Consider the following 13,975-nt stretch of genomic DNA (forward strand, 5'->3'; position numbering starts at 1 on the left):
TGGACACTAAGCTTGTTTATCTGCTGTGGCCAAACAACTCTTGAAATGTGAAATGGCAGAAACGGTTCCGTTAGCTCAGACTTCATGCCCTGGTTTGGAAGGTGTCAAACTGGTTGGGGACCGCAATGCCCTGCCCTGGTCTTCTCTGGTGCTAAGGAGGTGGGAGAGAACGCATACCACGCTGCACATGCCTCTGCTCTACCTCTCCTTTGAACTTTCCAGGAAAATCCACTTCCTTTCTCACTTCCATTGTTATACAAGAAAAGGCGCAGCTGGAGCAGAGGCCCACAGATGCCTGGGAAGAACTGAGTGTGGCAGCTTTATCACCGCGCACAGGCTGTCGCCAGCAGAGGACTAGAGGAAAGGGTGCACATCCCCGGAGAGTGAGTGTGTGTGTGTGTGTGTGTGTGTGTGTGTGTGAGAGAGAGAGAGAGGGGGAGAGTGTGTGTGAGTGTGTGAGTGTGTGAGTGTGAGTGTGTGTGTGTGTGTGTGTGAGAGAGAGAGAGAGAGAGTGTGTGTGTGTGTGTGTGTGTGTGTGTACATTGCCTGTTGTAAATAAGAATGGTCTCTCACTGCGAAGGAGGCAGACAGGTGGGCACTTTGTAAGTCTGTTGCTGAAAGCATGTTGTCATTGGCAGTCTCTGCTAAGTAGGGAAGAATGTGACAGATGACCTGGCATCACTTTGGAACCATGTCACTTACCTGTTTCCCCTTTGTCAGGGGAACATTTAACAATGCCTAGAATTGCTACTGGATGGCAGGTAGGAGTCAGAAATATTACTGCACATCCTTATGGGACAAGGGCAATCCTTTTCTGCCACAACCAAAATCCACCACAAAACATCCACAGTACCAAGGACGTTAAATCTGTCTAAAAGTTCCACCATGGGGGTACCGGGTGTGGTACGGGACTGGGTATGGAGAATGAGGGACTGGCCTAGAAGAGGCACAGCCTGGCTATTAACCAGTGGAAGTAGAGATTAGAGAAGACTATTTGTACCATCTCTCCTGGTTAAAGCAAAGTACTTCTGTCAAGACTGGAGGAACACATCTCCCAGGAAAGACCTGGGTGCACAGCCATCCCTTCTGGGAACCGCTAGCCTGACTTGTGTTAACACAAAGATGCCTGACTTATGCTGGGCAAAGTTGGGCCTGACTGAAAACTAAATCATCAGAAATGGAGTCCAGAGTCAGCGCCCCTGACAGCAGCTGCCTTGGAGGGCAGCTACACACAAGGCGAGAAGGGAGGGACAGGCCTGCCGTGCACAGCGTGAACGCCCTCACGCCGGACAGATGAGAGAGCTGAGGCCAGAGACATGTGCTTCCTGAGACGTCACACGGAGGCAAGAACAAGCTCAGACCTTACTGCTCTGAGGAAACTAAAGCTGAGACACACGGCTCCTAATTAGCCTGTGCCTTGTCTGTTACAAATCAGGCATAAAGAGAGATGAAGGGAAGAGTTAAAGTTATCAGACTTAACGTAAACAGAAACCAGTCACAACATTTAGTTGTTTATCTGAGGAGATCAGCAAATTTTTAAAAATTGAGAAAAAAATCCCTGAGGGTGAAAGGCCTCGAAGGGCGTGTGACCCTTGCCCCAATGTTTTAAAGAACACTACCAAGAAAAGATGGTGTTCCAGGGAGAGAGAAACTTGGATCCTTTATTAATTTCTTATGAAAATGCCCCGCCGAGGAGTCTACGGATGTCGTCAAGACGTGAGGGTGCAGTGGGGGAAGGGTGGAAACACAGCAGACACTGCGTATAAACTCCATCTGCATTTTACAGCAACCCTGACTCACTCGGGCCTCCGACTAGGACAAGCCGATGTGTGGTATGCACACAAACCACTCTTGGTGCACAGGGATGCTCTATCTACACGGACAGCATGGCGCAAGCGCGTGAGACAGCAGGGAAAGCACTGCACAGGACGGACTGGCAGAACCTGATGTGCTAACAATGCCTTGGAGATACACTAATTCGTATGCGCTCACACTAGGAGAACTGGTGTCTGTAGGGAGCGGTGTGGTCTAAAAAGATGGCGCCGACAACCGGTACTCGATTGTGGTAAACACCCGTGCAGCGCATGTGTTGGCATGCCTCCGGCAGCTACCAGGCCGGGGCGATATCATGCTAATGAGGTGCTTCATGAGCACCTTTGCTGCTCGAGGTCCCCGTATCAACAATGAGGTGGTCCTGCAATAAAGGCTGTTGAGAAGAATCCGACAGTGTTGTGTCTTCCTTGCTGGCTGAGGTGGGCGCGACAGGTGTCTTTTACGTCTTTTATGCCTTGGAGATACACTAACATATATGCGCTCACACGAGGAGAATGGATGTCTTTTATGTCTGAAAAGATTTGAAAACTGTAACAGCTAATGGGCAGGGCGGGCCGTGTGCTAAGAGATTTGCCTCATTACTCCCTCCACTTGGGCCTCTGCAACTCTGCAAGGCTTGGGGGAGTTAGGTGACTTGCTCAGGTGCACCACTGGCAGGCTGCAGAAAGCAGGACTCAGCCACGAACGGCTAACCGTACACCAGCAAAGAACTAGCCGCACCAATAAACAGGACGCACTGTGATTCGCTTTGCTGATAAAGTTGGGGCATCTGCTCTCCGAACGGTCTACCAGGGAGGTTAAGGCTTAAAGATCTGGGTCGTGTGTTTCTACACTCGGACTTTACAGAACCATCTTTTACAGAGGTGACCTGTGAGACCAGACCTTAGACACTAGAGTGTGGCACTACTATAATTTTGGAATGGAAGATTAAACATGATTAGAAAACTTTAATCCCAGCACCTGAAATCAGAGGCATGCAGATCTCTGAGTTCAAGGCCAGCCTGGTCTACATATTGAGTTTTAGGGCAGTCGGGGCTACATAGTGAGAGTATATCTCAAAGAAAAAAAGACTCGGAACTGCAGGTTATGGAGAGCCCACTATGTAAGTGAGAGCAGCTCTTTCAATTAAAAAGAAACAGCTTCGGGGTTGGGGATTTAGCTCAGTGGTAGAGCGCTTGCCTAGGAAGCGCAAGGCCCTGGGTTCGGTCCCCAGCTCCGAAAAAAAAGAACAACAAAAAAAAAAGAAACAGCTTCATCACAGAGTGAACTGCAGCAAACCCTCCAAGGCAAAGGCAAAGGACAGGACAAAAGCACTGAATTCCGACTGGTGAGTGCAGCCCAGACTCTCAGAATCCTAGCAGAGGCCACCGCCTGCGGTGCCACCTGGGAGGCCACTCTGAGCAAGGAGATGCACTTGCACGCAGGCACACTCCTGCATCCTCCCAGGGGCCCATTTCTCAAGATAGAAGAGTTGAATTTATGGTATAATTTTAGATCTAAAAATAATAGGAAGCGTGTTCTCACAGGAGACTGTCACGCTGGATGGCTCTAAGCTTGGCAGTGCTAATGGCCATCCTTATGACGGGAAAAAGTTAGGCAAAAATGAGTCATCCCCGCTGCCTTTAGATCCAGGAAGAAAAGCTGGCTTTCTGCCTTCAGGGACTCCACATAAGAATGTGGCATGGATTCAAGTGGTAGTAAGCCATGCATCACTGCGATTCCCAACACCCTTCTGATGAGTTCAGAGACAAGGGGAGCGAGGGGTCAGAGGAAAGAGCCAAGCCCTGCTGAGGTGGCATCCTGGCAGCTGACAAATCAAACCCAGGGAGACGGACTGTCCTGTTCTTAAACATACTTCAGCTGAGCCAACGCACTTGTAAGCTTCTCTGGCGGGATGAGGCCCCAAACTCCAGACTATAGCCCAACAGCGAATCAAAGCGCTGAGAGAGAGAGCGAGCGAGAGCGGGCGAGCAGTCCGAGGCCTTCAGACAGCCTCACCGAGCACTGAAACGGGCTTCTTACTTACTGTGGTCCAAGATACAAAATGCACTGCTCTTCCCTCTGCATCTTCTCCAGGGCCTTGTCGATCCCAATTGGAATGTCGTGGTCTTCTCCTTCGCCAATGACGAACACCACATCCCGGCAGTCAAACACCCTTCCAGCACAGCAGCCTTCCAGGTGGACTAAGGGGAAGACACGGGACAGTCACACACTACCCCTCAGCCCCGCCTGTCAAATGACTGGCTCACAGTGGTGCAGTGATACCATTTCCCCTACAGTTCATAAGACACACAGTGTCTTCCGGAAGCTCTGCCCACCTAGTCTGAAAGGTTTGTTTTCCATTTTAAGTTAAGTGGAAAAGTATTTTTTCCAGTTTAAGTTAAATGTATCCTTACTAATTTTCTTACCTGTGACACAGGGTTAAGATGCACTGGCTCATTTAAACACACCATTAGGAGAATGCCATATATCTAGTATTGAATATCTACAATGGCTTAGCCATCTCTAACAGTATTTTGGTTTGAGATGCTGGGCAAAAGTACATAAACAAGAAATATAGCCTAGGACTCAATGCTAGTTCTCCAATACTGCATACATGTTAGATGAAGGTCATACGCTCTTTCTACATAGTAGCTCAGGCTGCCCCAAACTCTTCCTGCCCTGTGTTCCAAGTGTGTTAGCACTATAGGCACGCACCACGCCTTCCTTCTCCAATCCTTTTGTGAGGTGGTGGAGACTGAGTCCAGGGACTTATGCACCGAGTGACCCCCAGCCCAAACTCCTTCTAATACCAATGCTACCTGACTTTTCTTTTTTCTTTTTTAAAAAAAGATGTATTTAATTTAATTTATATGAGTACATTGTAGCTGTCTTCAGACACACCAGAAGAGGGCATCGGATCCCATTGCAGATGGTTGTGAGCCACCATGTGGTTGCTGGGAATTGAACTCAGGACCTCTGGAAGAGCAGTCAGTGCTCTTAACCTCTGAGCCATCTCTCCAGCCCGCTACCTGACTTATCTTTTTTTTTTTTTTGGTTCTTTTTTTCGGAGCTGGGGACTGAACCCAGGGCCTTGCACTTCCTAGGCAAGCGCTCTGCCACTGAGCCAAATCCCCACCCCGCTACCTGACTTTTCAATTAGGTCTTTTATTCAGTAAGAAAGATGGATGGCTTGTGGGACAGTTCAATAGCACCATGGTTTCTACCTCAGATCTAGTAACTTGCTAAGATACTTCTTGACAAGGCTGCATGACTGATATTGGGTCAATAATTTGCCTTAGTCTTGAGAAACCACCCTGTTTTAAACATGGATGCTGTGTCCAAGGAGAACCTTCATCTTCCAAGCCATCTAATCTCCACTTACTCTGCTCTACTACCTGACCTTGACAGACTCTTAAAGCCTCAAAGTCTATGATTCTGCTTGGTCGTGGAAACGAGCTTCAAAGCTAATTAGCCTAAGTCTGAGAAGTGAGAGAAACTCTGGAAGATAAACAGCCGTGAGCTACACACCAGGGCTTCAGCGTAGCACGTAAAGCTAGAACCGACACCATCTTGGCTGTTCCTACTGCTGCCAACTCAAATCCTAAGTCAGCTCTTTCAAGACAAAGGCTACAGCAGCCCAGCTCTCAGATGGCTTACTGCCGCTGGTTTCATAGACATACCCATTTATACGATGGCTTCTACAAATTATATTCACTTTTGGAATGTTCTAAGTAAGACAGCCAACTTACAGCTGCCGCCCCCCCACCTCCCAGTGCGTACATATGAAACCAAAACCAAACCAAGGCAGGCTGCATACGGCACAGCGGCACCCAGCGGGCAGTATATGCTGCCAACAGCCTGTCTTAAAGTGTGCACATCAGGGGTTTGGGCGCATGCCTGAGGCTTACGCTGTTCTCTGTGGCGTAAGAGGGGCGTCTGCTGGCTCTTATGTTAGGTGTCTAAGCTGAGCCAGACTCAGGCCAGCAAGTCCAGGGTCTCAGACAGCCACAGCCTGCCTCAGAATAAAGAGTAAAAGGAGAGGTAGGGCTGATGGGTGTATCTTGGTGCTAGACGACCTGCCTAGCATGTACAGAGCTCAGTCCCAACAACCACAATAAATAAATATGCATGTAAGAATCAAGCAAATAAAACTATAAATGCATGTAACTACTTTTTTTTTTCTTTTCTTTTCTTTTTTTTCGGAGCTGGGGACCGAACCCAGGGCCTTGCGCTTGCTAGGCAAATGCTCTACCACAGAGCTAAATCCCCAACCCCATAACTATTGTTTTTAAATTTGTCCAAGAAATTGAAATTAAAGTAAAAGATGGTGCTGTCCACGAGCACGGGAACTCCTGCCCCAGCCGTGTAACAGCCTCTTTAATATTGAGATTTATCACCCTAGGTGCTCACAACTGAACAGACTTTTGAGGGGAGAGGATTCTGAGGTTTGCTGCCAGACCATCACCTCCTGACTACAGTGGAATGAGTCCCTTTAGTAGGGAGGAGGTTATCACTACATTTGTTGTGGCTTTTGGTTGATCAAATCTGAAATGTGTTTTCAAAACAGGAAGTCCAGAGACTTCTGCAAAGGATCCCCGATTATACGTCAGTTTCTAGACTGATTTGCAGAGTGGACGCTTACACACATAGTACGTCCAAGTATGATTAGGAGTCTTAGTGAGATTCCCAGTCTGTGAGTTCAGACATTCTCTTTCCGAGTGCTAAGCCATCGCTGTGTGCAGGAAATATGAAGGTTGGAAGGAAGCAAAAAAGAACTAGAAAGTTGGGTGCAACAAAGGCAGCGCAGGAGAGCAAACGTGGGGCTGGAGACAGCTCGGGGTGGAGAACCTGCTGCCCTTCCTCCCAGGAGCAGGGTTCAATTCCCAGCTCGGGTACGGAAGCTCATAACTGCTGTACCTCCAGCTCCTGCAACCTAAGGCCCTCTTTTGGCTTCCATGGGCACAGTCACGCATACATTCAGACAAAAAAACGCATACACATAAAATAAAATCTAAAAAGAAAAGAAAATGTTTTGCTAATTTATGTGTGTTTGTTTGACTACATGCTATGTATGTACAGGCGCCCAGAGGCCAGAAGAGGGCATCGGATGCCCAGATCCTGGCGTTGCAGGCAATTTTAAGTTGTCCCACTGTGTCTGGAAGATCGGCAGCCCAAGGTTGCCTGTCTCCACCTGATGTCCCAGCCTCATTACCTGGGCCTCAGATGGTCGAAGAAGAGAATCCTTTCCTCTCAGCTCTATGTGCACACTCACATACATAATGCTACAAGTTAAAGTCTTAGGTGACATCCCCACATATGCTTCACCTCACACATACATGCACGAACCACCTCAGAACACGAGGAAATGTGATGTCCAGGAAAATGCAGGATCAGTGCAGGGGAATATGGGGTGGGGGGCAGTTAGGGGGATGTAAGGGGGGGATACTTATATGGGAGAGGGGGAGGGAAGGGGATGGGGGCTTATGGACAGGAAACGGGGAAGGGGAATAACATTTGAAATGTAAGTAAAGAAATATATCTAATAAAAAGACTGCAGGATCAGGGCACAGTAAACGCAGCTGGGGATTCTCCCCATTACAGGGGAAAGGTCAGCACGGGCTGAGCATTTATTCTGAACACGTGTGACAAGTCCTCGAGGTTGCTGACAGGACTCACAGCACAGGGCCTTGGCAGGCTTCTGCTGCACAGTGAGAACTTGCCCTGAGCTGATATATGCAGAAGCGCCCAGTTCCTAGGAACCCATTTCCTCAGCTGTCTCTGGAAGACCTGTGGGTGCTTTTGACTTTGTATTCCATAGTACAAATACTCATTTCATAAATATTTAATACAAGCCGCCATGACTCACTCGGGAGCTCAGCCTCTAGGGCTCGGGAGGTCTGTTGCTAATGTCACCCAGCATGATTTACAGGAAGTAGTGATCTGCCATGTTCTCCAAGTGAACAGAATGCATACAGGATGCTTCTACTTAGGGGATTTTGGTAAAGAGAAATAAACAAGTTTAAAAGTGGCAGTATTTCTCTTGACTTAAAAGTCTACGTAACCTGAAAGGGGGTCCTCCAGCAAACCCCACAAAGTCAAACCAAACCAAATTACCCACATTTAGCTGTGCAATCCAGAGTGTAACCACATCAAGTGAGCCTGGTCACTGCAAAACATCATTTAAACTGCAGCTCTGACTTATTGTTCTCTTACTGCCCTAGAGCAATTTTGTTTTGAAGAGCACAGAACACCCTGTTCTGAATGTGGCTGGCACATGAACTCGGTGTGCTGACAGCAATTTGTTCTCCGATTAAAATGGGGGGGGGGGGAAATGCAGCAGTAACAAAAACTGGAGTGCAAGGAGCCCCAAACTGTACAGCTTGTATTTCAGGAAGCAAAACTGAGGACAAGGGCTATAGAACTTTTTAATGCTGTGACCGCCAGAGCCTAAGACGTTAGCTCGGTGAGTGTCTGCTTTCTCTTCTCTAATTATAGCAGCTGGCGTCTAATAGCTTTGCGCTGTCCCCAAACAATGACTGGGTCATAGGATCTGAATGGCAGTGTTGTAACAGCATTGCTACTAGAAAAGACTGGTCATCTGGCTAGAGAAAACCAGGTTGTGGCCAGTCAATCACACTGGGCAAGGGTTTCCAGGGGAGTGGATGTTACAAAGCCCCGAGGAGGTACGCAGACTCTTAAAGCAGCAGTGAGGCACATTAACCACTGACCACAAGGACACCACTCCTCTCAGGCCTGGGGCTCAGATCTCCCGCATACAGCCTGCTCCGCACCACTCTGTTCTAATTCAGGGGAAGGACCACTGTGAGGTGGACCCTAGCCCAGGCCCAGGGCAGGCAGGGCCCTGCCTACAAGAATGGCAGTTATGATCTTTGGTTCTTCCCTTTACAACCTCGCAGGACGTGAGCACACCTCGAAACTAACCACTGCCTCGAAACACTGCCACTAACAACTCTGGCTGTGGGGCGCTTGGGCTCTCTCTCCATCTATGGCGAGGTGACACCGGCTAGCCTGAAATTGCTAGGATAAGACAAGTGTGGTGGCATTTGGCAGGCAGAGGCAAGAGGTTGAGAGCTACCCAGCGAGCCCTGATCTCAAGCAAACAAGGAAAACAGCAGCAGCTCAGGCCTTGTGCGATGACTGAGTGGAGGAGTGCTTACTCTAGACTCTCAGATCACTAGGTCTGACTCCCAACCACACAAAAGAACCAAGAATTAAGAGTGGGCACAGTAGGGGTTGGGGATTTAGCTCAGTGGTAGAGCACTTGCCTAGCAAGCGCAAGGCCCTGGGTTCGATCCCCAGCTCCGGAAAAAAAAAGAAAAAAAAAAAAAAAAAAAAAAAAAGAGTGGGCACAGTGGGATGGGCAATTCGGGGGAAATCTGATGACCATGTGACTCAAGAGGCAGAGAGGCCAGAGGACCAGTATTTCAAGGCCAGCCTTAGTGGCATGAGACCTTGTCTCTGAAGAAAACAAAGGACTGGACCGATGGCCTGGCTGTTAAGTGTTAGCATGGTTGCTCTTGGAGAGGACCTGGGATTCAGTTCCCAGCAGCCACGTGTGTCACAACTGCTCATAAGCCCAGTTCCAGGGGATATGACGCCCTCTTCTGGCCTCCTCAGGCACCAGGCATGCATGTATAGATATACAGGGAGGCAAAACACACATTTTTTTTTTTTTTAATTGTAAAGAAAAAAAAGAGGCTAAGCTCTACCTGAAAGCATCTGACAGAGCTGGCATTCATTTGTCTGCCCACAGGCAAGCCGTGCATTAAGTGTGGGTGTGATGACCTCAGGAGCGACACACAGGGCCATTCCTCTACACTAGTAGGGAGTCGCCCTCCACCGAACAGTTGAGGGTCCCTGTAAGAATGCATTTTATGTCCCACACAGTACAAGGAAGAGGCCAGCAGGGCAGGCTGGAACTCTGCACACCTTTGTACACCACAGCTCAGGACCCCAGTACGTATTTACTTTATGACCAATCAGAAGACAGACAGGGCTTTTAAGGAAACAGTGGCAATTTTCCTTTCTGAATCTATCAGTTGCACCCTTATTTATTCACTTTTGTTTTTTGGAGAGAATCTATCAGTTGCACCCTTATTTATTCACTTTTGTTTTTTGGAGACAGAGTTTCTCTGTATAATCCTTGCTGTCCTGGAACTCACTCTATAGACCAGGTTGGCCTTGAACTTGACATCCAGCAGCCTCTGGTCCTAATCGTGTGTGCCACCACACCTAGCTTTTGTTTTGTTTGTCCTCTGATTGTAACCAGCTCCAGGAGGCTATCAAATGCACCACTGACCCAGAGCTTTTGTTTTGTACACGATCCTAAAATGTACCATGCATTACTGGTTTGTTGTATTTTTTATTATGATTTGACCCCACTTGAAGACCTGGAGATACATTCTAGAGAAAGGAGCTACCTACATCTAAAACACAGGGGAGAGAACACTGCACACTTAGACTGAGAATGCACAGTGCTGCTTTCTGAGAAATAATGAATGGTTTAAAAACCCCTGACTTTGCTGGGCGATGGTGGCACACACCTTAATCCCAGTGTTTGGTAGGCAGAGGCAGGTGGATCTCTGTGAGTCTGAGGCCAGCCTGGTGTACAGAGTTGAGCTCCAGGACAGCCAGGGCTACAGAGAAACCCTGTCTCAAAACGAAAACCAAACCAAACCAAAACAACTAAATAAAAAACCAAACCAACCCCGTGATTTCGTCCTGTGGTCATGTGCTGCCATCACTCAGTATGTGAAAGGCAACTGAACAACAGAACACAGCACTTTCGGACATTAGTGTGACATACATGAACATACATGAAGCCTTTACTCTACCTCAATTTCATGTATGTGTGCCTTCCTTCATGTGCAGGGAACAAACAGCCTGACCATGTTGCTTTGACTTTATGAGTCCTGGTGCCTTTGACTGCTGTCATTCATTCATTCATTCATGCATGCATCCCTGGCTATCCCTAAACTCACAGAGATCCACCTGCCTCTGCTCCCAGTGACAGGTGCCACTATGTTAGGCTCCACCTTATTTTTTTAAAACAGGGTCCCTCACAGACTCTGATTTGATTAGACCAGATGGCCAGTGAGCTCAACACCATGTGTGCAGTGCGTGTGTGTGCACCTGTGTACAGAGGCCTTGGGGGAGTAAGAGGGCATCAGCTGTCCTGCAACTGGGGTTATGGTTGTGTGTCACCCAACATGGGTACCAGGCATTAAGCTCCAGTCCTCAAGTGTTTTGTTTGCTGGCCTGGATATTTTTCTAGCATATTCCACTGCCACCTGCCCTGTGCAAGTCTCCACACAACCCTGCTCTGCAGATCTTCTGTCCCATGACTGACAAGACGACCCTTACTCCCCCTCCTTCCTCTTCACTGGTCCCCACACCGGTCTTCCTTCCTTGCCCACTGCTCAGCTCACCAGCGTGGGTGAGAGGCACTGCCCACCTTACTCCGGCTCTTACGGAGTTTCAGTGTTAATGCACACGGAAATGCACGGTGTTGACGCACACTAGCTTCCAGACTTCTTTATCTCCTTTCCATTTTCAGAGATGTCTGGACAGGATTTTGGCTTTGTTAGTTTTTAACTACTTCTGTGTTCCCGCTCTCTGTATCTGCCCTATATCTTCTCACACTTGCTGACCAATCCTTGCCGTCTGCACACATACACCTGAAGATGTTCAAAGGACGGCAGCTACCTGTCACTGACATCCTAAGCAGGCAACATGACAGCTTCTTCCCAACAGGGTGATTGTGAAGGAGACAGGTCAAGATTTCTTATGTATTTAGGCTATACACACAGGCTGGGGATGCCCTGCCTGACTGCTGGTGTACGGCTCTACCTTCCAGAGACAGAACTCTTCACAGCATTATTCACCACTGTGGAGCGCTGCCACGCCCAGCCCAAGGCAGACACCTGCAGCCTCTGAGTTGCCCCTGCTGCACTCTGGAGCCAGGCTTTAGCTTTTGAGCAGAAATCACGAGACAGGGGGTTGGGGATTTAGCTCAGTGGTAGAGCACTTGCCTAGGAAGCGCAAGGCCCTGGGTTTGGTCCTCAGCTCCGAAAAAAAGAACAAAAAAAAAAAAAAAAAAAAAAAAAAAAATCACGAGACAGATCCTCAGGCAGTTCATTTCCAGGCCTTGGCTGCAAACTGGAGTCACTGGGGAGTTTAAAATATTTGCCTCTGCCAGTCTCTCCTTTGAGACTTACTAACGGGTTGGAGGCTTGGGCACTGAGATAGCTCTCACTAGGCAAGGCTGAGGGTCGTGCAGTAGAGCAGCTTACTAGTTTGGCTGCCCCATACTGTTTGATAGCAGCCCTGATGATTCCCCATAGCCTGTTTTGGCTCCCTTGCACCCGCTGACTGCGAGTCTGGAGTTCTGCCTGCACTTGCTAAGAACAGCGTGTACCTCCACAGAGGTCTCCTCAGCGCCTGCTTCAGGCTGGATTTACAGAACGCAGTCTCCATCCGTCTAAGCCCATGTATGTATGCATTTCATAAGCTCCCATGTCTAATCCATTTCTCTGTCTCTCTCTTCTCACTGTTTTGAGACAGAGTCTCATTGTGTAGCTCTGGCTGTCCTGGAACTCACTAGCAGACCAAGCTGGCCTTGAACTTACAGATTCTCCAACTGCAGCCTCCAGAGTGCTGGGTTTCAGGGTATGCATCACCTCGAGTACCTCCCTCCTTCTCTACCTATATAGCATTTCATCTGGTTAGGAGGGAGGGACCGGGAGATTTCAGTTGAAACTCTGCTCTGAAAGCACCATGCCCTGCAGCTCCGTTCAAAAGGAGCTGAAAGCCTGGGGCCAAAGAGCCCAGGAGCCCACGATGCTGCTGTGGTCAGTTCCCACCTCCAACACCACCGATCTGAAACCCAAAATAGGAGCTCACAGCAGAGGGACGGGAGCTACTCAGAGCTCTGCTTCAGCGCAGTTAGATGGTCTTTGACTGCAAAGTTTTCGAGTGGCAATGCAGCCAGGGCAAGCGAATACACAAGTGTGATGATGCAAGTGTCAGTCCTCACGACCACGCCCCCTAGAGCCCTCAGAGCACACTGCCTTCTCTATGATGGAAAAGGGCAACACAGAACACAAGCAGTACGACAGTCATTTTACCTGGCAAGAAAAAGCACAGGAGAAGCTTCAACTGATTTGTAAAAATGAGAATTTTGATAAGAGTAAAAAAGCACACTGTTTTGAGAAAAAAATAAATGTCACAATGTGAAAAGCAGCAGCAGATGATGGTGTACAGCCTTCCAACCAGCCACTCACGCAAAAACACAGCCGACCACCACTGAGAAGAAACACACCAAGACGGAGACTATCACTACACACAGATTCACCAGGGATTGGTGCAGGAAACAGACGGTGTCAGGATTCCTTCCTTAAGCCCCGGTGAAGGAAGCACACAAGTTATGAACACAGCACAGGGGTAGAAGGGAAAGCCTGTCACATCGGAGGGACCCCATGTCACACCTATCACAATCAAACTGGAAAATCAGCCTCATTTACACACAATACAACCAGATGCTCAAGGGAGTAATCGCAAGACTCCATAGTTCAGACTAAGACCTCCAAAGTCCAAATGTAGCCCATGCCTGACCATTCTGTTTTACCCAGAAACCCAGAAACTCTTGGTATTTACCACAATGGGCGACCTGACACACAGCTGGGCCTGCAGATGTAAACTAACTGTGGCTATACTGCAAAGAGAAGTCCCAGATGAGCAAAGGAGAACGAATTGTGGTGCTGAGTGGCACTGTACGTATATGGCACTGTAAAAATTGTTACATGTATGAGCATTCTGCTTGCGTGTATATCTGTGTACCACATGTGTGCCTAATGCCCTCAGAGGCCAGAGCAGGGCTTAAGATTCCCCGGGCCTGGAGTTATACAGTTGTGAGCCGCCATGAACATGCTGGGAACTGAACGTCGGTCTCTGAGGAAGCAGCCAGTGCTCTTACCTGCTCTGCCCAGTACTCAATGTTTTAAATACACATGTGGCTGAACAGAGCCCTGTGCAAATGCTTGTCTACACTTCTGAAGTACACTCCCGAGCTCCAGGAGCATGAAGTCCCACCACACAAACACACACGAGCACTTGACAGTGTCTAGATGCTATTTTCCAG

General features: G+C 48.5%; 1 protein-coding gene across 6 annotated transcripts in view; it reads right to left on the minus strand.

Annotated features, from left to right (window-relative positions):
* The window catches only part of Fkbp5 (FKBP prolyl isomerase 5), a 120,266-nt gene that overhangs the window by 14,216 nt on the left and 92,075 nt on the right, over positions 1 to 13,975 (minus strand). For all 6 annotated transcript variants that reach the window (XM_087597651.1, XM_087597652.1, NM_001012174.2 and 3 more), the window contains 1 exon segment: positions 3,860 to 4,016. In XM_087597651.1, the coding sequence (XP_087453777.1) occupies positions 3,860 to 4,016 (157 nt within the window).

The sequence above is a fragment of the Rattus norvegicus genome, chromosome 20 (assembly GCF_021556685.1).
Source record: "Rattus norvegicus strain SHRSP/BbbUtx chromosome 20, alternate assembly SHRSP_T2T, whole genome shotgun sequence".
NCBI lineage: Eukaryota > Metazoa > Chordata > Mammalia > Rodentia > Muridae > Rattus > Rattus norvegicus.